Source organism: Lagenorhynchus albirostris, chromosome X (assembly GCF_949774975.1).
Source record: "Lagenorhynchus albirostris chromosome X, mLagAlb1.1, whole genome shotgun sequence".
NCBI lineage: Eukaryota > Metazoa > Chordata > Mammalia > Artiodactyla > Delphinidae > Lagenorhynchus > Lagenorhynchus albirostris.
In genome coordinates, this window is record NC_083116.1 from 20,409,636 (window position 1) to 20,435,696 (window position 26,061).

Below are 26,061 nucleotides of genomic sequence, written 5' to 3' on the forward strand. Positions count from 1 at the left end.
ACAGTAGGGAGCCTGGAGGCAGCAATTGTTCCTTCAGCCTGTGGCTGCAGCCAGGAGGCCACTGCAGGGCCAGGGACAGTGGGGGTGACCAGAGGTGGCCTCAAGGATGCGGGAAGACCAACAAGTCAGGAGCCGGTGTGCGTCTGGCTCTCTCCAGCGGGTGCTGGCAAGGTGGGGCTCTCCTAGGGCCACGGAGCCCCTGCGGGCTAGGGCAGTGTCCTATATTGGTCTTTTGGGGGTGAAGCCGACAACAGCCTCTGCCAGGTTACAGCCTAGGCCTACCGGGTTCATGGGAGGAAAGGGACTAGCTGGCTCCTGTATCCTGGGGCTGGGGGTTTGGGGGTGGGGAGCTGAGGGTGAAATGTCGAAGCCCAGGTGTGGGGGGGAGCTGGGGGTGGCGAAGGTGTGACCCAGAAGCCCTGCACCCCTAGGGCTTGGCCCTGCAGGAGGCTAAGGGCAATGGGTCAGCAGGGGCTCTTGGGGCACGGGTGGGGGGTGAGGGGAGCTGAGTGAGAGGGTCAGGAGGGGAGTCTCGAGCTGCTAGACACTCCAGCTGAGGATGGTGAGAGCAGAGACTGTCATCAGAGGGGCCAAGGAGGCAGTGGGCGCTGCCCTGGAGGCCAGGGGCTCCGCGTGCCGCTGTAGCCAGGAGAACTCCTTCAGCAGCTGGCGCCGCTGGAGCTCGGGGCCCACCTTTTCGCGGATGGTCTGGTAGTAGCGGTTCAGGTACTGGAGCTGCAAAAGGTAGGAGGGGTAAGGGCCTCCCCAGGCCAAGCTGTCAAGGTGTGGGAGCTTGGTACCATCCAGGTCCCCACAGGTCCCCACAGGTCCCCAGCCATCATCAGGTGAGCAGGGGAGGGATGCCCCAGTGCGTGCCTGTACGTGCCATCGGTGTGGACCCTCCCAAGGGAGGGGAAGGGGCAGAGGGTCTTCGCTTAGGGGAAGCAGGGGTGAGAGAGGCCCAGGGCTGCGGAGAAGGCACTTAGTGGCTCGAGGGCTGAAGGGGAAACAGCGCCGAGGGGCGCTCGCTCACCTGCTCGGGGGACAGCAGGCTGACGTCGATGAGGTTCCGGTCATAGGGCACCAACGACACCACTTCAAATGTCAGGTAGGTCCCTGGGTACTGGGGCGGGGGCACAGGTAAGGTAGGAAGGCAGGAAGTGAGCGAGGGGGAGGAGCTAGGCTGAAGGGGTGGAGGGAACACTCCACCCAGAAGCCCTGGGCATGGGGAACTGACCTTGTCAAGCCTGAACCCTCCACAGTGCCCTTGGCCACCCCCGTGTCTACCACTTAGGCACCCGCCTTTGGTGCTTCCCTCATGATTCCTGAAGTTTAGACTTAGGCCTGTGTTTTTCAAAGTGTGCGCCTCCAGAGCGCCAAGGGAGCCTGTTAAACATGTAGATAGATTCTGCGGTCCACACCCCAGACCACTGGAGTGAGAATCTCTAGAGCAGAGCTGGGAACCTACATTTAAATACTTTTAAGGTAAGTATTAGTTTTTTATATCTTTCTATCTGATTTCCATCTCTATCTACAGCTCTCTTTCTATCCATATCTCTGTTTCTATCCATTGAGATATCTATGGAGATAAATATAAAGAAGAAGAAATAGCCCATAATTCCCATCTCCCAGAGAGCTCTTGCATATATGTGCTTAGAAAATTCAAACTACAAAAAGATACTCAATAAAAATGGAAAGTCTCCTCCCTGCCTGGTTTCCTTCCTGAAAACATTTTTGGCACATATAGTATATATATGTGTATATTCTAAAAATTCACGCAAAATGGATCCTACTATACACTTTTCTGCACCTCCCCGCCCCCCTGCCATAGTAAACCTAGGAGAGTGCTCCATATTGGCACAGGGAGGTCTACCTCACTCTTTTTTTTTTTTTTTTTTTTTTTTGCGGTACGCGGGCCTCTCACTGTTGTGGCCTCTCCCATTGCGGAGCACAGGCTCCGGACGTGCAGGCCCAGTGGCCATGGCTCACGGGCCCAGCCACTCCGCGGCATGTCAGATCTTCCCGGATCGGGGCACGAACCCGTGTCCCCTGCATCGGCAGGCGGACTCTCAACCACTGCGTCACCAGGGAAGCCCTACCTCACTCATTTTAAGGGTCCATAGTGTGCAGATGATAATTTATTTAACCAATGAAGGATATTTAGTCTGCTTCCATTTTTTTAAACTATTACCATCACTGCTACAATCAACATCATCGTATAAACATCTTTATACGAAGTGACGTTTTGGGACTATATCCAGAAGGGATACATCTGGCAGTGGGAATGCTGAGACAAAAGGTATAGGCATTTTCAATATGTATTTTGATAGATATTACCAAACTGCCCTCCCAAAAGGTTGTACCAATTTGTACTTCCCCCAGCAGTGTATGAGAGTGTTCTTTCCCCCACAAACTCACAAGCACTGGGTGTCATCAAAGTCTTTCGCTTTTGTCAATCAAATGGTATTCTACTGTCAGTTTGATTTGTATTTCTTTAAGAATAAAGTTGAGCATCTTTTCACATTTATGGACCATTTGTGTTGATCTTAGTGAATTGTCTCTTTACGTCTTTTGCCCATTTTTTCCCTTTTCCTTATTTCTCTCTTACTCGATTTTTAAAAGCTTGTGGTAAAAGAAGGACATTCCCCCTTTCTCTGACACACGTGCTATACTCGTCATACATCTTTTGAGTTTGTATATGGTATTATTCCCATATAGATGTTTTTTATTTAATTGGGTCAGAGTTATCAATCTTTTTCTTCATGACTTCTGAGTCTTACATCGAAAGGCCCCTTTCCTCCCTGGGATTATAAATGAATTCAGACAGGTTTCCTTCTAGATCTTTTATGGTTTCACCTTTAAACCTCGATCCATTTGGAATTTTATTGTAGTGTAACAGTGAGGTTCTTCAGTTTAATTCCCCCCATTTATTAAACAATCTTCCTCTTCTTTACTGTTTTGAAGCACCAGCTTTATAGTAAACTAAATTCCCATCTTGTTTATGGAAATTAGAGGGTCCATTTCTGGACTATTCTGTTCCACTGTTCCGTCTTTCCCATCTCTGGTGTCGTACTGTTTTAGTGATGGCTGCTTCGTAGTGTGGGCTAATATCTGCAAAGGCTAGTTTCCCTTATTGTTCTTTTCCAGAATCCTCCTAGCTATCTAGCTATCTTTGCATGTTTATTTTTACAAATAAACTCTACTATCATTTTGTGAAGTGTTGAAATTGAGGTTGCCTTGAATTTATAGATTAACTTAGGGAGAAATGACATCTTCATAATATTGAGGCTTATTTCCAGAGACCGCCATTTACTTAAATCTTTTTTATGTCCCTCAGTAGAGATTTTCTCCGTGTAAGTCTTTTAAAGTTTATATCTAGGTATTTTATCTTGTTGGTTGTTATTATACAGAATCTTTATACCTAACAGGCTCCCCTGGTGATTATTATGTGCATTGAGAACCAATGATTTAGGGCAAGGATACTGATTCATTTGGTTTGGAGTGGGACCTGGGCATTAGCATTAAAAAAAATCTCCACGGGCTTCCCTGGTGGCGCAGTGGTTGGGAGTCCCCCTGCCGATGCGGGGGACGGGACACGGGTTCATGCCCCGGTCCGGGAAGATCCCATATGCTGCGGAGCGGCTGGGCCCGTGGGCCATGGCTGCTGGGCCTGCACGTCCGGAGCCTGTGCTCCGCAACGGGAGAGGCCACAACAGTGAGAGGCCCGCGTACAGCAAAAAAAAAAAAAAAAAAAAATCTCCAGGTGATTCTAATATTCTAATGTGTAAACAGGTTTGAGAAACTGATTTATGGAGTTATTCTGACACTAAGGAAGACTCCAAATAAATTCATGACCCTACATTAAATTCTCCTTTGACCTTCCTTACCCCCCATGCAGCCCAGAGTCACTGCCACGCTGTCCACACCTCCAGCCCGCCTCAGTGGCACTTTACCTTGGTCTTTGCTTCTACCACAAGGGCCACATCTTCAAGACGGATCCCAAATTCTCCATCCTGATAGTAACCAGGTTCTGGGAGGCACAAGAGATGCTGGTGACATTAAGTAGGGGAGGGGACCCAAGCCCAGGTTTCCTATGCTGACTGAGGAGTGGCTGGAGGGCCCGGCTGCCCCCAGCACCTGTTAGATGCTCCGTGGCTACTCGGAGGCCACTGCCAGACTTCAGATTCCCCACCCTCCCTTGCAACCCAGCGGGGAAGACTTAAGAGCCCACTTGGGTCCTGGAGGCGCTCCCCTCTCCCTGTGTGCCACTGTCCTGTTACCCCGGCACTTGAATGGAGACTCTGGAGTTTGGATGTACAGCTGGAAACCAACTCCCATGGGCAAAGTGAGGGTACGGGCTGAAGGGGCTTGGGGTTAGAGTGGGACAACCCATTCGGGGCTGGGAGTGGGGAGGTGAGGGAGTGCAGCGGTGGAGCCGGGGCGGGCCTGTGTGGGGCTGTGCTCCTTGAAGGCTGGCGTTCCCTAGACTGCGGTCCTGGAGGAGCCCCGAGAGCCGTACCGATGGAAGTGAACATGCCCTTGGCCATGGCAATGTTGCCAGACTGGAATCCCACTGGCCCTGGAAAGGGAGAGTCAGGGACAGTGTCAGCCCTCCTGCACTCACCAGCTTGGAAACTAGCAGGTTCCGGGGAAGAGCAGGTAACTGGGATCCCTAGCAGCGTGTGTCCACCGCATCACCATCTACCTGCGACTGGTACAGACCAGACTGGCTCTGGCTTTTATTTCTCTGGGGTCTATGCCAGTCAGCCACTGGGCCTTGACCTGCCTCTTCTCTCTCTGAGGCCGTCCTAAATGCCAGCGGAGCGGCCAGCTGCCAGCATTTCTCACTTACCCTGTGGAGCACCAACTCCCCACCAGCTGGGTGACCTTGCATGGGTCACTGCACCTCTGTGGGTCCTGGTCATTTCCACACCTGTGAAACGCTCCACCTCTTTCATAAGAGGGGGAACTCCAGGGGAGTGCTGAGGAGATACCTACATTCGTGCACACACAGGAAGTTGCCAATGCCGTGGCCTGTCCCATGACCATAATTGAGGCCAACATCCCACAGGGCTCTGCGGGCAAAGGCCTCCACCATTCGCCCTGGAAGAGAGATGACCTCTGGTCAGCTGGCTGGACCCCAGACTATTGGCTTTGCCTCTTCCTGCTCTCTTTTTCCAGACCAACCACCAGGATGGTGCCTGAGGAGAGGGCCCCCTGAGAGGCAGGTAACCATGCCCTATCTCCAGTATACCGTACGTTGTACCCACTACCTGGACCTCCCCATCTGTGAAGACACCCGCTTCCTCCAGGAATCCTCCCATGACCGCTGCAGCCCACACTGACCGCCCCCACCTCTGAGCTCCGGCTCCAGCTCCTGAGTTGGACTAGGAGACAGGAGGCCTGGGCTCAAGGCCTGGCTCTCCCACTAACCCTCTGTGTGACCTTGGGCAAGTCACTTTCTCTCTCTGGGCTGGATTTTATCTATACGGTGGATGGGATGATGATATAATCCCTGCCCCACTAGCCTCCCAGGGTCTGAGTGCAGTGAAATCAGGGCCTGAGGTTCTGGGTCCAGCCTGGTTTGCAAAACCCACCTGATGTAGCAGCTGGGAAGACGAGTCTGGAGAGATCAATATTTCCTATCAACACGCGGGTGTACGCCTCCTGATGGGGAGAGGGCGAGGGAATGCGGTGTGTGGGCCCAGGCCTGGGTTGGGGGATGTTTGGGGGAAGTGCATGCTCATGCGTGGTCACCAGGTTCTGGAGGAGGGCCGGAGGAGACCAAGGGGGACCTGCTCAAAGCTGGGGCTTGGTCCATGCGGTTCCCTTTGGCTGGTCCACAGGGATGCTTGTAGGTGGGGGTGAGCTGAGGCCACAACAGTAGGGATTGGGGAGGCAAACTCCCTGGGCTGGAATCCTGACATGGCCACTCACAAATTTGACCTTGGGCAAGTGATTTTAACCGCTCTGTGCCTCAGTTTCCTGGTCTGTAATGGGACGGTCATAGTACCAGCTCATAAGGTTGCTGGGAGGACTAGGTACGTGCATGTTGGGTGCTCCCAACAGACTAGATGCTCAAATAGAGGTCAGCACCCTTCATTGCCATGATCACGATCACCCTTTAGTTTTCTTAAGGCCTTATGGTTGGGTTGAGGCCTGATAATTGGCAGGTCGGCCTTGCTCTGTCGGGGCTGTTACCTTGTGGTAAGAGGGAGGGAGGTGGGCTGACAGTGGCCTCTTCTCCTGGTCACTCCCTGTGGCGACCTGGTGAGTCCCCTTCACCGCCCCCCCCCCACACAGGCTTGTCATCTTGAGCATGATAGCCTGGGGCATTGGATCTAACAGCTAAACTGAGCTCATTGAGGCCTGACCAGTGTTTGTTTTCTCTCTCTCTCTGTCTCCGGCACAATGTCTGAGCCACAGTCCACTTGCTGAATGCACAAATGTGGCCCCCTGCTCTCCAGCCCCCCAGAGGCCCCCAGAGGCACACAGACCATGTCCCTGCCTCGACCCCAAGTGGACCAGCCCTCGCTGCTTCCTGAAAACCTCCAGCTCCTTTCCACCTCTGAGACTTTGCTGGTGCCTTTCTCTCCCCTTGGAATGGGATGCCTGTCTTCCTCTTTTCTGTTCAGCACAGTGCTAGGCTCACAGACAGCACTAAGAAAATATTTGTTCATTGAGTTACTGAAATGGGATGATGATAAGCTTGGGCTGAGGCCCTGTTGGGGGCCTGAAATATCTCTGGAGAAGTAGTTGGGGGCACTGGGTTTTCTGGTACTAATTTGCTGTGTGACCTTGGGCAAACTACTTAACCTCCCTGGGCTTCAGTTTCAGCCTCTGTACAATCAAATGGCTCTTGGCGGAGTGGTTGCTTGGGTGTCCGTTGGGTGAGTGTGGGTAGGGAAATGTGGTCCAATGCCTACCTTTTGGAAAGCAGAGGGGGTGCCCCAGTGGACTGTTCTGGTGATGTCTGTTGTCCCGTCCCTGTGGAGAAGGACAATCAACATGTCCAACTCTTCTGAACACCTTGGGGTAGGGATCGTGGCCACGTGCTTCCCGAGTGCTTTCCACTGGGGTTTGAGTGGCAGGGCTGGGATGGGGGTGGGGAGGGAGGTGAAAGGAAGAGGATGGCTGCCATCATGCAATTCCCAAACTCAGCATCTATGCATGAAGGGGCTCTACAAAGCTATCACATTCAAAATCACTATGTTTTCTGAGAGTCCCAATTCCCCACACACATCTTCTACCCCCATACCAGCCATTTTGGTTGTTTTGTAAATCTGGGTTTCCTTGGGCCAGGCTGGCTCTAAAAGCAAGGCTTCCTCCAGGCTTCCTAGGAGGTAGGAAGGGATGGTCCCATTCTTACAGATGGGGAAACTGAGGTCCAGAGAGATCATAGCACTCTCACACATTCATATACTTATTTGCCATTTATAGAAGGGAGGGAGGCAGAGCAGACGTCATTATCTCCATTTCACAGGTGAGGCAATTGAGGCCACGAGGCTATCTCCCTCCCTGAGCCTCAGTGAGGCCAGGTCTGGCGCAAGCACTGACTCCACACAGTTCTCTCCATTGTAAACATGGATCTGCCCCAGGGATTTGCTCAGGGTCCCAGTGAACCAAAGCTGCCAGAAGCCAAATAGTCTGACTCCCAACCACCAGCTGCAGCCGTTCCCTCAGGATGCCTGCTGTGGCCACCCCCCGGGGGTGGGGGCAGTGAGGAATGATCCCAGGGCCCTAGGGACTCCTCCGTGGGAGCAGGTCACAGGGCGTGGCCGACTTCTTCAGAAGGAGAGAAGAGGAAGTGAGATGGCCATTTACCCGGCCTCACCCTGCTGAAGCATGCCCCAATCCAGCAACGCCCCAAGAATTCACTTCCCCTTCGCACACTGGCCATCTCAAGTATACACAGCGCCACACCGGTGACTGCGAAGGCTGCTAGGCTGAGCTCCTGCCAGGCTGGCTCCCAGAGCCCCGTTAAGGCTAAGTGTAGGGCTTTTATCATTAGCACATTCACTGCAGGATAGAGGATGGGAAACTATTCCTTGCTCCTCCATCAGTTCAGCGTGCCCCTTTCTATCCCCCACTCTAAGTTTCCCACAGTCCACCTGCTTCCTAGATGAGAAGGGAAAATCTTCCAGCCCACCTCAGCTCAGCTCCCATGTGAATGAATGGGCCTAGTCTATTCTGCATGGCTGTCATGTCCAGGTGTTCAGGTTGTGCACTGCACAAAGGTACCACATCTAAAGAAATGCCATTCACTGAATGGGTATATACTAATTTCAATGAGAGCACACAAGTGGACACACAGATTGTGGGGTCCTGGAGCACGGGACAGTGCCCCCCCACCGCATAACCCTATCTGTGGTTGTGCTCACACTCAGAAGAACACGCACATGTCTACTTGCAGACACATCCGCATGCTGATGGGTGTGCCCTGTCCCAACTGTGCTGCAGGTGTCCCCTGAGGTTGCTTCACTCACCTGCCTACTGCTCTTGAAGGCCTGATCCTGCCCCCACTCCCCATGACATGGTCACCTCACCGTACAATGAGGGAAGAGGTGGTGAGGACAATGCATCATGCTGGTGGCGTGCGGGACGTGTCCAGGGTGTGCATGAGTCGGTGAGAATATGGGCGCTGTGTTTGTGCAGCCAGGCGGGGCTGCTGAGCGTGGCTGTTCGGACTGTGTAATAATGTTCGGGCTTAAAAAACATTTAACTTTCACAAGGGGAGTCTTCCTCATTCTCACAGGGCAGCACCTGTGGGCATCCCCACTGTTTTGGCCTCTGTCTGTTGCCCACCGGGCAGGGACCCCCACGTGTGAAAATGGGAAGGATACTCAGGCACATTCAGTCCAGGCCTCTCCTTTCTCAGATGAAGGATCCATGCCCAGGAAGGGAAAGCTTTGGCTGGCTCTTGGCTGAGCTGAGACAGCCGGGCCAGGGCTGGGTGGGGAGCACATACCAGTATTGTCCCCCGGAATCCAGCAGGTACATCTCATCTGAGGACAGCTTGCGGTGCAGCTCCTTGGTGGGGCTGGGAAGGGGAGAGACGCTGAGAAAGGAGCAGCCTAACCCTGAGCTGGGTGAGGTGGGGGTCCTGAGTTAAAGCAGAGGAACCTCCTCCCCCCTGGGGGCCGGCCTTCTAGCTAACTCCTTTGGGGAAGCCATCATCCCCCAAAGGCCCCGGGGAGACTACTGAGCTTCTGCTGCTAATGTCCTCAGCGCACATCTGTTCATCCTGCACCTCCCCGAGCAAGGCCCTGGTCCCCAGGGAGGGGAGAAAGGAAAGAGCCCCGAGTGTGGGAGACGGGAGAACTTTAATGAGCACCCAGATGAGCTATCTCTTTTTACATCAGGAGAAACAGGTTTGCAGAGCAAGGGCTTAGAGAAGGCCCCGAGGGAAAGCTGTGAGGGAGCTGGGCCTGAACCCAGATGCTGAGTCTAGGGCTTTCTCTAACTTCTTGCCATCTCTGGGAGCAGAGGGCCCCAAGAAGCCAGGGCACAGGAAGGGAGGGTACCTGAGGGTGGAGCTGGAGAGCAGGAGTTGGTAGGGCTGAGGAGTTCCTACCCTGTTACTCTCTAGTAGGGAGAAGGGGCTGGGCTAAGGCAGCTGAAGGCTTGGGGACACTGGAGGAGGGAATTCTGGGATGGGTCAGGCCAGCCACTGGAGGGTGTCTGCCCTCTCCCTGCTTTGTCCTTGCCAGGCTGAGGCCTCTGGTTGGCTCGACTCCCCACCCCCAAATTGCATCAGGCAGGCCTGCAGGTGTTTGTTTTGTACAGAGCCAAACATCTGGCCAGCCTACATCTTGGGCCCACCTTGGTTGGTTCAGGCAGAGTGAATGGGCCCTTCTCCCCATGTGCTTGTGAGCTTTAAGAATTAAATAACTCACATCCAGCAGCAGCCCCACCATCTCCCTTCCAGATCCTTCTGCCCAGAGTGCTCACAAAGTCCCAGCCTCTCGAGCAGGGAGATTATCAAGTCTTTTAATTCAAAGGAGACTCTCAACGCCTGACTGGGCTCCATTCCGCACCTCCAGCCTCCACAATGCTAAAGGCCTCAGAGCTTAAATGTGGACTCAGGTCCTCCACAGAGCCCCAGAAAATTCTTTCTTCTGAAGTACCTGTAGTGGGCCAGGGCAGCATTCAGGCCACTAGCAGAGATGGTTTCAAAACTGGATCCGGAGAAGAACTCTTCTTCTCTGGAAAGGACAAGGCAGGAATGATCAATGAATGGGCTCAGGGACTAGGCTGGGCCCAGGATGTCCAACAAGGGCAAGTGAAGGTGACGGCTGCCTCTACCTCAGCCAGGCTCCATTTGGCCTTCCCAGTCCCACCTCCTGTCACTTCCCAAGCCCTGACCTGTCACTCATAGACCACTCAAGGTCAGAGAAGCAGAGATTGTAGAGGCCAATTTTTCCTCCTCTACCTCCATTTTATAGATGGGGAAACCAAGGCCTGTGTCCCAAAGTGAGTTCCTAGTAAAGCAAGAGTGAAGAAACCTAGCTCCCTGTATCTGAAAACTCCCTCAACTCCGGAGCAGCATCCTGGGCTAAGTGTGCCCTCAGGGAACCTCCCTCCCCAACCTTGATATTCTCAAGTGGTCCAAGGTGCTACCTGGCCTGAGCTGGCCTGAAGCAGACCCTAGGGGGCGCTGTTGGGTTGTGGCCCTTCAAGTTGTCCCACTTTCCGCAGAGCTGGGGAATGTCATCCAACACCTCTGCCCCGCTTCCCGACCACGACCACCCAAGAACCTGTCACTCCTTGTTCCAGTGGGGCCCTCAGATACTAGGAGGGTCTTCCTTCCCCCATAAGGAGACCAATCCCCCCTCCCTGCCCCCACCCCCACGTTAAGACAGTCAGCCGAAAAGGATGGCTGTGGTCCTTCACCCTCGGAACTTCTCCAGCAGCTCTGCCCCTGAGAACTCATCCACGGTGCCTTTGGGCACGTTCTCCTCCAGCCAGACCAAGTATCGGATCACAGCCACAGCGTCCCGCACCTGGAGCAGGGCAGGCAGAGAGGCGGGCCGAGGAATGGTCTCAGCCGGGGCTCAGGGATGAAGGAGATGGGGGGACTGCTCTGGGAGCTGAGCTTTAAAAACACGAGGGTCTTCCTCGCTATTCGATGATATTAAGGGATTCTTATTAATGTTTATATATATGATCAGAGTGTGGTCATGTTTTGAAAAGAGTTCTTGTCAGAGATACTGAAATGTTGATAGAAGAAACGATATGATAGATGGGATTTGCTTTAAAATCGTCCAGCAGCCGAGGACACGGGGGAGTGGAGATAATGAATGTAGGGTTGTAGAGGAAATGAGATTGGCCTTGAGTTCATGATTATTGAAGCTGGGTGATGGTGATGGAGATCATTATGCTACTTCCTCTACTTTTGTATATGCTTAAAATTTTCCACAAGAAAAGTTTTCAAAAATGAGGCAATGTATCCTAATTTTAACAGGAATATCCAAAGGGGCAAGCCATCCTCTCCCTGGGGTGAAGGAATTATTATAAGTAACACTTATTTAAGACTTGGAATGTGCCAGGCAGTGCTCAAAGCAATATATTAAAAATATATAATTACATAATTATACTTATACATATAGAACTATATAATCATTATATAAGTATCATATATTTATGTAATTATTATATATTTATATGTACATATTAGATATATAAATGCACATATGTACACTATATATATTTATATTATGTATTACAATGAATATATTTAAACATGCATTATTTATTATATATTATTTATACTATACAATGTAGATATATATCTTTAATCCTCACAACAACCCTCTGCTATGGGTTACAGTTATGATCCTCATTTTACAGAGGAGGTAACTGAGGCCCAGAGAGGTGAAGTGACTTACCTAAGGTCACCCAGCTAGGAGGTGGGTAGAGGAACTAGGATTTGAACTCAGATACCATAGCTCCGGGGCCCAGGCTCTAAACCACTGAACCACCCTGGGAACAACAGGGTGGAGCACAAGTGGGTGCCCAGGAGTTTGGCGTCCACGTCTCTGATTCACCGAGGGCCTTCTTCAGGCTCCTCCAGCAGGGTCTCCTTTCTAACCCATCAGACCAGGAGCTCCCCAGAGGCTCGTGTGTCTGCCTGCCCATGGACTTACATGGCTGGCCCTGAGGAGGGTCTGCTCCTTGCTGTTTTTCACCGCCTTGGTTACCATCACTGGGGAGTAGGTGTCTGCTATGAGTTTCTCCTGTGAGGGGCAGAGAGGAAGCGGTCTGGGAGCCCTCTCTAGGGCACGGTGGTGTTTGAAAAGGATTGGCAGGAAATTCCAGCTCAGATGAGACTTGCCGTCTCCTGGAGTGGCAATGCCCTTCCCGCGTGTGCTTTCTGACTACGCAGGGCTTTCCTAGTCTTCCCTTCCAGCCTAACCTTCCCTCTCTCCCTCCCTCCCTCCCTCCCTTCCTCCTCCCTCCCTGGTCCTGGATCCCAGCAGCACTCTGGGATGGATCCGAGCCTGGCCCCTGCCAGCCACGGGCTGTTCTGACACTGTGTTTCCTGCACATCTCATATCATGACAGCTACCACTTATTGAGCGCCTGCCACGCGTTAGGCACTGGGCTTTACATGCACTTTCTCCTTTAAATCTCCTCAGAGTGACTCTTTTGAGGTTGTGACTCTTAGTGCCATTTTACAGGTGAGGAAACGGAGGCCGGATTGACTAAGTCACTTGTCCAGGGTCACGGCACAGCCAGTTCTCAGTCTCAGGTTTGGTGACCTCAAAGCCTCTGCTCTACCAGCCTGTACTCCCCCAGCCTCCTTGACAATCTCTGAGCTCTCTGTGGACAGATGTTCTGTCTCTTCCCGGGAAACCCTAGAAAGGGGACTCAGTGCACCACTGCTGACTGGCCAACTGCCAGAATGGCCCAGGGGCTGTCCACCCCCCCCCCGTTAGGTTGAGACTTATCAGGGCTGTTGGGGGGTGGGGAGGACGGTGCATGGCAAACCCACCTTGGGTATCACTTCATAGAGCCCATACGAGGTGTAGCTGGTCCCGATCCAGATCTTCACGGCTCCTGAGGTGTAAGCCTGGACGCTGTCACGGACTTGGCCGTAATCTTCGAGTTGCACACACATGGAATCCGTGCAGCCAGAGTTCAGGTACTGCAGGGTCTTGGAGCTAAAGCGACTCTTGTTTGCAAATAACCTAGGTGGAGAGGGAACACCAGGAGGGTCCAGACAGAATCTAAGGACAGTGCAAAAGACCAGCGGCCCTTTGTTCCTGGAGGTCAGAGGGCGCCTGCGCCAGGCAGCTGAGCAGACCAGATTTGGAGTACGTGGGAACAGAGGTCAAGGGGGTCAGGAAAAACTGATTGGAGGCTTCCTCGAGGGTCCTGCTGGGGCAGGCACCCCGCTTCTGGGAAGACTGCATGTTGGGGCAGTGAGGAGTTAGAGGAAGTCCGTTACCGCAAGCCAAGGACAAGCCCTACCTGATGGAGGAGTCAGTGAGCAGCGTGTAGGAATAGAAGAAGGGGTTATAAGGGATGTCACTGCTGCGAAGGTTGAAGAGCCCTGGGGAAGAGAATTGATGGGGACTATTTGAGGCTGACCTGCCCGACGCAAGTACACATGACACCTTTGCTCTACTGTTGGCTTTGGCCGCACGCCGGCATCCTCTGCCCCTGAATGTTTCTCAGTCTTTCCGGAGTGGGGGAGGGCCTTTGAAGCACTAATGAGCGCTAGGGGCACTTTCTCCCAGAGAAAGGCAGATACCCAGCCAGTAGTCTGCACACGGTGTCGGTGGGCTCCCAGAATACCTGAAGCCCAGAGCTGGGGTCAGGTGAGAAGCGCTGAGCCACGATGGGATAGAACAGGGCTGCACGGGGTGCTAAAGCCGGGAAGCTGAGTGCCCTGGGCTCGTGGCCAGGAGGTTGGGAGGTGTTTGCTGGGCCTCCTCCCCTTCATGAGACAGAAGCCTTTGCTGCTGTGGTTTCCTGGTCCTCTGATGGCCCGGGGGCTGGCCCCAGATTGCATGGGGCTTCCTGGTTTCCTTAGTGAGCAGACGTGAGCTCCTGCCCTCACCTTAGTTCCCGCAGGCCATGACCACGGAGCTCTCAGAACCCATGGGTCAGTGGTCGTTGGGGGAGGAGTCCTGTGCTGCAGAGCCCAGGAGGCTTGGGGGTTGGGGGGAACCCAGGCACCCCCCTGCATCCACAAATCTCTACTCACAGGCCGTCTCATCAAGTGCGGACAGAAGCACGGCAGTTGGGGCCTCACGATGCTTCTTCATCTGGCTTCGGATGCCAGATACTTTCTCCTGCCAGCTGCTTCCTAGAAGCAAAAGAGCCAGAAGAAAGCAGAAGTGATCTACCTTCTCTTTGGCACTCCGTTCCTGAGAAGGGCTCCCTTAGGGCAATGGTTTTCCATTCCTTTAGAAGCAGTAGAACCCTTTCTTTAACCAAACTCTTACTTGTGTAATCATTAAGGACATGGGCTCTTGACCCAGACTGTCTGGGTTTAAATCCTACCTCTGTCATTACTTGCTGGCTGACCTTGCGAAAATTAGCCCCTCTGTGTCCTATCTTGCACATCTGTAAAATGGGGATGGATTATAATAATAGTGTCTACCTCAATAGAGTTGTTATGAGGTCCGAATTAACTAATATTTGTAATGTATGTAGAATTGTGTCTTGATGTATAGAAAATCTGGTATAACTTTCTGATGAACAAATAAGCATGCAAAACAGAGATCAGGAGAGCAGCCCTAGTTGAAGGGCAAAGGGATAGGGCTGGGCCATGTTTAATCCTCTTCCTCGCAGTAACCCCAGCACTTACTAAAGCCACTTGGGTCTGGGCTAAGCACTTTGTGTACATTGTTTTAATCCTTACTTGACCCATTTTACAGATAAGGAAATTGAGCCTTTGGAGAGGTAAAGTGACTTATCTATGGTTTTCATAGCTGGCAAGGGGAGGAACTGAGACTTGAACACAGGTCTGTTTGACTACATGGCTCACACTCTTAATCGGTATAGACATTGGACTATCTTGCTAACCTTGTTAGTCTCCAACCTTGTCCTTAAACTCTGTGTCACAGAGCTGTCCTTTCTGGGATGCTTGTATCCTGGTTCTAGGACTTTGGTTTTCATCCCCCCCCCCACAGGCTCCCTGTAATCACTCTAAAGAGTCTGCCCCTAGGCAGGGCTAGGAATTTGCTGGCAGAAGATCATAAGCATTAAGGGTCCTAGTTGGGCTGACAGATTAGCATAAACAACATAATTCAGTTTAAAAAATCTTTATGCAAACAGGTGAAACTGCTCATCAAGAACCAAAGCTTTGGGTGCGATACTTCTTCTAGGTTTATTTTATTGTGGTAAAATACACATACCATAAAGTGTTATCATTTTAACCATTTTAAAGTGCACAATTCAGTGCCTTTAAGAACATTCACAGGGCTTCTCTGGTGGCGCAGTGGTTAAGAATCCGCCCGCCAATGCAGGAGACACGGGTTCGAGCCCTGGTCTGGGAAGATCCCACATGCCGTGGAGCAACTAAGCCCGTGCGCCACAACTACTGAGCCTGTGCTCTAGAGCCCGCGAGTCACAACTACTGAGCCTGTGTGCCACAACTACTGAAGCCCGTGCGGCTAGAGCCCGTGCTCTGCAACAAGAGAAGCCACCGCAATGAGAAGCCTGTGCACCACAATGAAAAGTAGCCCCTGGGCTTCCCTTGGTGGCCCAGTGGTTGGGAGTCCGCCTGCCGATGCGGGGGACGTGGGTTCGTGACCCGGTTCGGGAAGATCCCACATGACGCGGAACGGCTGGGCCCATGAGCCATGGCCGCTGGGCCTGCGCGTCTGGAGCCTGTGCTCCGTGGCGGGAGGGGCCGCGGCAGTGAGAGGCCTGCGTACCGCAGAAAAAAAAAAAAAAGAGTAGCCCCTGCTCGCCGCATCCAGAGGAAAAGCTCGCGTGCAGCAACGAAGACACAACACAGCCAAAAATAAAATAAATTAAACAAAATAAATAAATTTTTTTAAAAAAAGAGCATTCACAAAATTGTGCAACTACCACCACTATCTAATTCCAGAAACATTTCCATCATCCCGAAAGGAAACCCTGTAGCAATTAGGCAGTCTCTCCCCATTTGCCTCTCTCCCCAGCCCCCCGCCCCCGGCCACCACTAATCCTCTTTCTGTCTCCATGGATTTGCCTACGCTGGATGTTTCACACAAATGGAATTCTACAATATGGGGCCTTCACTGACTTCTTTCACTTAGAATTATGTTTTCAAGGTTCATGGATGTGATACATTTTTGAGACAACAAACGAAAGCCAATTTAAATTGTCTGATACACACAGGTGTCTTTGAACTTTTCACGTTCTTCCCTTTGCTCTTTGCCCCCTTTAAAACCTGTGAGTGGCTGGAGAGAAAGTCTCTCTTGTCTCTGTGAGCTTAGAGACTCTGTTCTTGGGCTTCCAGGCCCAGTTCTGGCTCTGGATGGCTTTTCCTTGAAGACTAGCAGCCTGTGATGGCTTGGCTTCCTCTCACTTGTGGGAAGTGACAAAACCCATGTGAATTCTCTCCCAGTCCCTGGAAGGTTTTCCCCTTTATCCACTCCTCTTCCTGACATAACTGCACCCTTCTTTAACTGAATGGAATGAGTTTTATTTATGATGGAAATGTCTTGGATAGCAAGTTTCTTTAAAAACTGCGTCAAGATGCAGAAAGTTTCTGCAAGTTACATCAGAATGGATAAAGAAAATTGGACACAATTTTGACTTGTTTCATCAGACTCGCTATTTTGAAATTTCTCTCCTGTTTTTGGGATTCCTTTCCAAACAAGAAGTGTGCATAGACCTGTGTGTGGAAAGGGACCTCTCAGATTGCCCAATATTTCTAGGAATCCAAGTCTATGGGCTTGTTCAGAATTCCTAGGGAGGTAGAAGCTGGAGGTGGCCAAGACATTGATTCATACTCGGTAGCCTGGGTCCAGTCAGTTTAGTTACCACTTACAAGAATTACAGAGCACATTGTTCTTTTATGACATATTTAGATGGTGTCAACGGGGTCAAGATTATCGATGTTAGAATTTTGAGGGCCAGTTAATTTTCCTTTGCGGTCCGGCCAACACTTGAACCCTAATCTGTGCCACAGACTGAGCTTGACTTAGTTTTTGCTTCCTTTGTCCATGCCAGCCCATCTGACCCCAGCCATCTTACATCTAAATTCCTCATCACTGCAGGACCCGAAGTCAAGGTCTGAATGATTCAATACAAACCAGTCTTCACTACCAGACAAGCAGCCCATATCATGTTTTCTTCTCTCTTCAAAGGGGTAGGTTTTTTTCATCTTTTTCTGACTCCCTTGTTTCCCCCCTTCCTGTTCCCTCTTGCTTCAAATCCTGACATTCTTTATTCCAGCATTTTCTAAATATGCTTCGAGGAACTTCCGATTCAGACTCTCTGAGGGGATGGGGCCTAGAAACCTGTGTTTTAAGAAAGCATCCCAATCTATTCAGGTACACATGGAATCATTGCTTTGGGACCTCTTAGGATGAATTTTTCAGCCAAAGGAGCAGCAGCAGGGGCCTGTGTTGCTCCAAGGTGGGAAAGAGAACGGGCGTAGGAATCACCTGTGAATGCCTCCTGCAGGGCATAGATGGGCTCACTTGGCACCGGAGGCCTCTCTGACCCCCACAGCAGGTCCACAAGGTTGACGGTGATGGACACCAGCTCTCTGTCAGAGTCTTGGAGGGCCACGTTGTAACTCTCCCAGGAATCTGCAGAGGCAGGAAGGAGTCACTTGTCCCTTGCCTGTGTATGCCTCCGGGAAAATTGTGACGCAGGCAAAGCTCGTTCTTGTCCCCTCTGCCTCCTGTTCCGCTCAAGCAGCCTGGGCTGTGCAGTCTCACCTTCCTCCTTCAGCTTGCCCTGAGCCCGCCCCAGTACTGCCCACGGTCAATTAGCTAAGCTCGCCCTTTTAAGTGCCAAGTGTTGTGGGGCCCTCTTTTTGGTCCTGTCTGTTCGACTGAACTTCAATGCCACAGCCCAAAGGAATGGTGAGGTTCAGGCCACTGGAAAGGCTGGCAAAGAAGCCAGATCTGAAGTGGGAGCCTTTCAGTGCATATTCACGAGGACGGCACCCTTGGGGGCAGGCTGGCCAGCTGGCGGGGCACTGGGAGCTCAGGGAGCTGTGTTCCTGGATGGGAGGGGAGGGGACTGTGCTTCTTTTTGTAAAAAAATTGTTTGGCCACACCATGTGTGCCATGAGGGATCTCAGTTCCCTGACCAGGGATCAAACCCACGCCCCCTGCAGTGGGAGCGCAGACTCTCAACCACTGGACCACCAGGGAAGTCCCAGGGATCGTGCTTCTTTACTCAGAAACCCTCTCGACTCCTTCGACCCTTCCAAGCTGCCTTCCAGAAGAGGGCTACCAAGCGATTCTACTGCCCTGATGGTTAGAGTTCCAGGGCACAGAGGATGGTTCTAGGTTTAAGAACATCCCGGCCTACCCACTGGCTAGGTCTTAACGATTCCCTGAATCTTCTAGGTTGGGTCTCTGCACTCCTGACTTAAAAAAAAAACCCTATGTTTATTCTTTTAAATGTATTTTCATTACACAATCCAGGAATACACCCTTGTTGCAAAATATTTTGCAACTACAAGTTCAAACACTCTATCTTTAGAGTCACCCTGCACCTCCTTTTACCAAGATGTGCTTCTTTACATCCTGAGGGCCTGAATCTCCCTCGTTGGTGTGGACAAACACGGGGACTGAGGGAAGAACATACTGATGGAGAAGAGGAAGGGGTCGAAGCCCACACGCCCTCCAATAGGAACCTCGGTGAGGAGCCAGGTGACAACAGGAGTAGTGCCAACTGTGAGAAAGACAGGAAGGGACACCGAGGTTACCCCAGGCCCTCCAGCCGGGCTTCTGTCTGCGACAGTCCTTCCACATCTGTCCTCCTTGATATCCGCCTCAAAGATTAGGGATGGCTCCAAATTTCTTGAGCTTCCCACAGGGGTCCAGCATGGCCTTCCATGCACCCCCCTCACCTGTACTTTCCCAAACCCAGTCTGGGTTCCAGGGCTTGGGGAACAAACCCGTGCCGTCCTCTTACCTTCCTTATGGAGCTCCCAGTTGCAGTCCATCTGCCGCTCAGCCTGGGTCCAGTAGCGGCTGTCGGTCCAGAGAGCGGCTTTCCCCATGGTCACCACGGCGACTCCTGGGGCAGAACAGAGAAACTTGGAGGGGAGGGTGAAGGTGTAGAGCGTGGCTTTGGTTAGCACTTTAGCAATGCGGTGCTGGCTCTGACATTGTCACAAGGGGTCTCTGGAAAGAGTTGCTCTCCTCGCTTGGAAGGGAGTGAGGCAGGAGATGTTAAAGAGAGTGTTGGGGGGAAGGTAGCTGGAAGTGTGTCCTGAGTTGGGCACCTCTGCTTTGCCTTGAGGCCCTTCCCTAAGGGGGCATTTAGCAGGACAAGTGGGGTCTGCTTTTGGCCATCCCCAAAAGTCGATGCTACATGTAGGTGCTCTCAGCAAAGATGGTGTGGCAGTCAGTATGAAGATGCAGTGGCTGATGGGAACACTAAGCCAGGGGCTTAGCTGAGGACAGGCAGAGAGGCCAAACCCAGCGACTTCTGCAAAGAGAAGAAGGGCCCGTGATGGGCAAGCCAGGCAGCTTGAAGCCCAGGGGAGGGATGTTTAAGGATCAGCAAGGGAAGCTTAGGTTTCATTCAAGGGGCCAGGATCAAGGTGGGAGGCCGATTCCAAAACTGGGACCCCATAAATGGCCTCTATGTTTGTGTCTCATTTGGCCACGTGAGGTGATGTTATCCGTAAAAGGACCAGCAAAGTAAAACTTTGTCCCCAAACGAGCCATTGTGTGAAGGGAATCAGTGGGCTCCTAGTGGCTAGATATAGAGGTAGCAACTGTCCCAGAAATGGAGCCCAGGGAGCGCCGTCTGGGCCTGGCTGTGGCCGAGGCAGCGAGCACAGGAAAGAAGTCAGGAGGGCCACCTGCCTCACGCAGAAGCGTGGCTGCTGGGCTATGAGATGTGTGCCCTGGTGACCCCTTTCGGAGTGGTGAAGGGGGAGGCAGAGAGAGGAGCAGGGGCCTCTGGACACTCGCTCCTGGGCTCCTGGCTGCTGAGAACTAGCCACACCAGGGCCTCTCTGACCACTCTGGGTCTCCCACCAGAAACAATGAGGGCCGGGTAATGGCTGTCACCTGCAGACCCTGTAAAGCCTGTAATCCACGCACGCCTCTTGTCATAGTCGCCGATGTACTCGCTCTAGGAAATCAACAACGCCGTCATTAGCCTTCTTCATGGAGTCACACCCCACATGGAAGGGCCCCAACCACATCCCGGTTCTTTCTGTCTAGTCAGTTTCAACCAGTCCTACAAGCCCAATGGGTACATCATAAATAACTTGTGCAGAGAGCTTTACACATTATTGGGTTTGGGTTCTCATAATCCTTGGAGACAGATCTCATTATTCCCATTTCGCAGTAGAGGAAACTGAGGCTCAGAGAAGTTCAGACACTTACCTACCCAAGCTTCTTAGCCCTTTTCGGCAGGTGGGGAAATGAATTCAAGTAATCGTATTGACACTGAAAATGCCTTCTCTTCCAACTGGGCTGTTGCTGGGAAGGTGGATGCGGTGGAGGTGGAGCCAGGGTGGGAAAGGGTGGGATGGGTGGGCAGGGGTGCTGCTTTGGGAAAAGCAGTTCTGGCTCAGACCATCTTCTTTCCTGTCTGTTCCCCTCTCCCAGCCTACACCCCAAACTTGTGGAATCTTGGATGCTGGATCGTTTCAGCGCTCCATCCATCAGCTGACAGGAAGGGCTGAGCCAGAAGGGAGCTCAGGGCTCTTCTAATTCAGTTCCCATCCCACATTCTAACCTCCTAGGGCAGGGGTATCCTAAACATTCATTCTGGATCCACCATCTAGGAATAGATCAAAATCGCTCTGAAGCTGTTTATAGTTTCATTGCCTGAGGTCAAGGAGATTTGGCAATGTCTTCTCTCCTCTGTAAAGGAATACATTCTTTCAGTTGCCCTAAAACGCCCGTGTCCAAGCTCCCCACTTCCTTCCCTTTGCCTGTCAAATCCTTTTTCTGTCTTCCATCTTCCGATTCTTAACAGCATCCTGTTTGTGGCCTGTTCTCTTAGGCCAGACCCAGCCCGGGGCAGGGAGGGGGGGGTTGGTGGGAGGAGCCATCCCTCACCATGTGAGCATCCGTGTCCGGGACGATGTAGGCAGAGACATCCTGGGTGTGCATCTGCTGGCGGAGGGCTGTGAGCTGCGCTGTGGTATTGACCACAGTAACTGGAAGGTACTGACAGGTGACAGGAAGACACCAAGACACACACACAGACACCCATTGCTTAGAGAAAATGTCGCCGGGGCCCCCATCCTCTCCTTAGGCAGGGATTGATTGGGGTTGGGTAGGCTGGGCCAGCCTGGAGAGGGATGGTGCAGAAGCCGATGTTATGGATTAGTCTAGATTACGGTGCCTGGGCTGAGTGGAGATGGAGGTGTTTAAGAGCTTGGAGAGAGACTTTTTGTGACAGTAATGGGACCTGAGTCTGGGATGGGGTAGGGGGTGGGTAAGAACTGCAGGGTTCTGAGCCCTGCCACTGGGCCAGGCCAGGGGATGGCCCCTCTTTGGATACCTTGGGGTAGAGTTGCCAGTTTAGCAAATCAAAATACAGCATGCTCACCCAGTCACATTTGAATTTCAGGTAAACAATGAATAATGCTTTAGTGTAAGTGCGTCCCAAGTACTATTTGGGGCATACTTATATTAAACACATTATTCATTATCTGAAATTCAGATGTAACTGGGCGTCCTGTGTTTCACCTGGCAGTCCTACCTTGGGGACTTTTTTCAAGTTTCCACTGACTGGACCCAAATGGCAGAGGAGAGTGAATGAGTATCCCCAGCAGTTTGGGACATTGTCCAGAAAGATCGTCTCCAAGCCAGACATTTTGTTAAAGGTTATTTTATCTTAAAAATAAAAAGTGTGGGCTCTTTGTTTTGTTTTGCCTTCTACTCCAGGATACATCCATGTTTATTTTAACATAAAAATAATGTGGTTTGCCCACCTACCTGCCTGCCCCAGTGGTCTCATAAAGTGGACGAGGCAAGCGGATGTATCCCATTTGTCCCGAGACTTTAGTGACCTGCTGGCAGGCCCATGAGCCCTCACCTTCCCATGAGCCCTCACCTTCCCATGAGCCTTCACCTTCCCATGAGCCCTCACCTTCCCATGAGCCTTCACCTTCCCATGAGCCCTCACCTTCTGGCCTGCTCCTGTCTGGAGAAGCTCTTTCACACTCTCATCTAGTTGTGGAAAGAACCCCTCTGGTCTCCATAGGGAGCTGATGACCTTCCAGCTCCAATATGCTGGGCCTTCTCACAGTCTTCACACCCGAGGCCTCCCCCTCTTGACCTTGCGCTGGCTCTTCTAGCCCTCTGTCTTCCGCCCTCCTCCCGGTTCCTCTAGAATTGTTGTTTTCTTTCCTCCCATCCTCTTCCTGGCCTCTGCCTAGCTATCCTCAGCGAAAGGCTGGCTAGGGGCCTCCTCCCTCCTTGTTGCCCCTCCTCCCTCCGGCTCGCAGGGGCTGCCTGGGCTCAGGCCTGGAGGGAAGGAGATGACCTGCCGTGGGAATGGCTGGGAGGGAGGGATGGGGGCGGATGTCAGACACCTGAGAATGCGCCGCCCGCCCTGAGGGAGGTTAATCAGAAACAGTGGCCCCAGAGTCCGGAAATCAGGAGGAAGGCTGGTAGAGGGTGAGGCTAGCAGCTGGGCCCATGGGGGATGGGGAGGAAGGTGGGAGCTGTGGGTCCGGGCGGGGCGGGGGCGGGGCGGAGGCAGGGCCTCACCGGAGGGCTGCTTGAACAGTTTCTCACATCCTCTCTCAGGTCCAGTGACTTTGGGCGGCCCCAGGCACAAGCTAGAAACCGGAGAAAAGTCCAGGGTTACTTGGAGACTGGATAGGTCCTAGAGAGCACGGGAACATGTTCCCCCAACCCCCCTCCTGGTCCTCGCAGGGCCTCCATCCTTTGAAGCAGGAGATGCTGTCCAACTCTACTTGAGGATAAAAATAATTACATTTCATAGGAAATCAGGCTGAATTGGTTGGCACCCTGGGTCACAATCAAAGAAACCTGTTTCATCGACAAGTGATTGCCACTTTTGGATGGGTTTTAGTGCTCATTAAATCATTTTTTTCCTTCCAATCTAATTGGGTCTTTTCAGGATCTACCGAACTGGAAAAGTTGTGTGTAAATTAAATTTTTGTAATCAGATTTTCTCTTAAATGCTCTAGAGGATCTCGCTAAATAATAACCCCACCTTCGTTTTACCCTTCTATAAATCTAATTTTATATATATTGGGTTTACTTAAATTCAAGGCCCACTTCTACCATTTCTTACAGTCCAAGTATCTGCCTCTCATTCCAGGCTACAGAAGCCAGCAATCCCAGGCTGACATCGTCCCCTGGTGGGGAAAGGTGGGTTAGCATCTAAAGAGCTCCTACTATGTGCTAGACACCGAACCCAGCAATTTACCTATAGTATCTCTTTTGATACTTGCAACAACCCTGGGAGATGGGGATTATTGTCTGCTTTCTACAGAAGAGGAAGCTGAGGCCCAGGTACGTTTAGTTACTCGCCCAAGTTTTACCACAGTGAGTCCGTGGCAGAGCAGGAATTTGAACCCAGGCCATCTGAGTACAAAAAAGCCAACCATGGAAGGGTGGTGCCCCAAAAGGGACAGAATGTATAGAGACAGTTTCCAGTTGGGGCTCTGCCCCAAATTTGGTGTATCCCAAGAAGAGTCGCCCAGTATTCATTGAGCAAACATTTCCTAAGCCCCTGCTCTGCGCCACGCACTGGGCTAAGTCCTGCAGGCTCTGGGTCTTCACACCCTGAAAGTCCAGGGGTCTCTGATAGGCCTTCCTTCCAGCACCCCACCTTTTGGGGGGGAATCTCCCCAGAGGTAATGGGGGTCTGAGTTTGGGGAGACACTCTACTTTTCCTTTCTGAGTGGGTTGAGCTACAGATGGAAGGAGTACCGCTGGGTTCTAACACCGTGAATGCCCTGCCTCACTGTCTCTCCCGGTCACATAAACTCAAGGGAGAGATGAGACCCACCCTGTTGATTTAAGAAAATGAACGCTCATTTCTGTAGGAACAGATATCTGGCAAAATGGTGGCGCTAAAACAACAACATAAGAAGCAAGACACAGCCAACCCATGTCCCTCTGGACACCCCAATTGCTGTTTTCTGAGGTCAGGGCTGTGGCTCCCAAGGGCAGGCTCTGCAGCCGAACCACTCTGTGGTCCCTGGCATGGGGCCTGTCACTGGGAAGGTGTCAGGCACTGGGTACTGAATGAATGAGTAGGGTCCTGCTGCCACAGAGCAAAGGGAAGGAGGCCTCCCTAGGGCCAGGGTGGAGTGGATGTGGAAGATGCTGAGCTGGGCACTTAGCTGTGACTAAAGAGTACAAACAGGACACCATAGGGTGACAAAGACCAAACTTTAGCTAGACTCCACCAAGCCCTCTTCTCCATTAGGCCTTGACTTCCAAGTCCATCCTGTCCTTACTGGGCCTGCATCGCCCAGTCTTAACAAGAATCCTGCTAAGTCAGTTTAGAGAGAATTCCCCACCCTTAGTATCTCATCAACCTTGATATCTGATCAAATTCCTCATCTCCCATCCTTGATATTTGATCACCCTGCCTTCAGCAAGATCCTATTAAGTCAGTTTAGCAAGAATCTCCTCACCCTTGATGTCTCCTCTTGGCAATTTTCCATCCACTGACCCCCTCACTCTGCTCATGGACAAGAAGTCCTCAGCCATCTTTGCTGTATTCGGAGTTGAGCCTGATCGTTCTCCCCTACTGCAGCGCCCCTATTGCAATAGTCTTGAATAAAATCTTCCTTCCTCTTTTAACAAGAGCCAGAATCATTTTTTTCTTTAACAGGTGGGAATGGAAACAGGCCAAATCAGACTTGAGGTGAGCCTTGAGGGTCCCCAGGACTGGCCCTGGGGTTCCTCTTCCTTAAGACAGAGAGAGGGACCAAGAAAAAAAGAGACAACCTAGGCCCAGACTTCACTCCAACCCTTTCTGAGCCCACAGGGGAGAGGCCAGAACTGCTCTCCAGCTGGACCTGCCCTCCCAGCGTGGGAGGGAGAGACGGGGGATGCACATACCACAGAGGAGGACAAGCCAGGGGCAGCATCCCCAGGGAGCCAGGGCCATGGGGTCTTCAGATGCCGGTGCTGGGTGGATGGAGGGTCAAGGGAGAGTGGGCAGGGCTGTTTCCTTGGCCTCTTCCTCCAGGCCTTTCCGGAGCAGGAGCAGCCGGGGGGGGGGGGCTGGCAATGGGGAGGAGGTGTCCAGCTGGTGGATGGAGAGTCTTCTGGTCTTTGGTTTCTGAGGGTTCCAGGAGTCAGGCTGGGTGGAGAAGGCTCGACTGCCCCAGGCAACATCTGCTGGCTCCCTGTCACCCAGAATAGGGTGTGAGCCTGCCCCGGGCAGAGTCCAAAGATCTCTGAGACAGAGGAGGAGCAGCTGGTCTCAATCAGCCTGCTTCTCCCAGCCCCCTCTCCAGCAGCCAGCCTCGGCCATTCCCGAATTCTGTCCCCCTCCCTCCAGCAAGCTGTTTCCTATTAGCTGCCTCACCCCAGGCTCTGGCTACAGCCTCACTTTTGCTTTGAGATGGATGTTTATCCTTCCGCCTCTTCTGAGCTGGCCTGACTCAGAAAAAGCCAGTGTCCTCTCTGCCCAGTGCCTGTGAAGCCCCACTGCACCCCTCGGAGAAGTTAATTACAGCCGGAGACTGACTTTCCTGAACTGAGGGCTGGGTCCCCTCAGGAGAGTCCCTTCTGTAAAAGTGGCGGCAGTCACTGGCAGAGGGCAAGACTGCCCTTCTCTTGGGATGGTGGGGATGGTGGAGTCCATGCAGCTGTTAGTGCCATACACACCTGAGGGAATGAAAGCCCAAAGGCCCATCTGGAGGGATCGGGGGATGACATTGAAGAGGGAAGAAGACCCAGAAAG

General features: G+C 52.2%; 1 protein-coding gene across 1 annotated transcript; it reads right to left on the reverse strand.

Moving 5' to 3' along the window:
• Positions 1-331: 331 nt before the first annotated feature.
• Positions 332-25,285, reverse strand: XPNPEP2 (X-prolyl aminopeptidase 2). The gene is made up of 21 exons (XM_060137452.1): positions 25,212-25,285; positions 22,875-22,945; positions 21,213-21,323; positions 20,211-20,274; positions 19,102-19,206; positions 18,772-18,858; positions 17,613-17,759; positions 14,213-14,314; positions 13,474-13,555; positions 12,995-13,190; positions 12,147-12,236; positions 10,894-11,003; positions 10,128-10,205; positions 8,969-9,040; positions 6,927-6,987; positions 5,598-5,667; positions 4,999-5,103; positions 4,520-4,579; positions 3,954-4,030; positions 1,034-1,123; positions 332-735 (listed from the first exon to the last, which is right to left on the reverse strand). The coding sequence occupies exons 1-21, from the start codon at positions 25,258-25,260 to the stop codon at positions 541-543; spliced, it is 2,022 nt and encodes a 673-aa protein (XP_059993435.1). The 5' UTR covers positions 25,261-25,285; the 3' UTR covers positions 332-540.
• Between the last annotated feature and the right edge of the window lie 776 nt (positions 25,286-26,061).

Excerpts from the sequence above, each read along its gene's own strand:
- XPNPEP2 (XM_060137452.1), bottom strand. The coding sequence starts at position 25,260 with ATGGCCCTGGCTCCCTGGGGATGCTGCCCCTGGCTTGTCCTCCTCTGT. Across the intron at positions 14,315-17,612 it reads CCTGCAGGAGGCATTCACAG|GAAGCAGCTGGCAGGAGAAA; the intron begins GTGATTCCTACG and ends TTTTGCTTCTAG. Across the intron at positions 4,580-4,998 it reads CTTCCTGTGTGTGCACGAAT|GGCCAGTGGGATTCCAGTCT; the intron begins GTAGGTATCTCC and ends CTCCCTTTCCAG.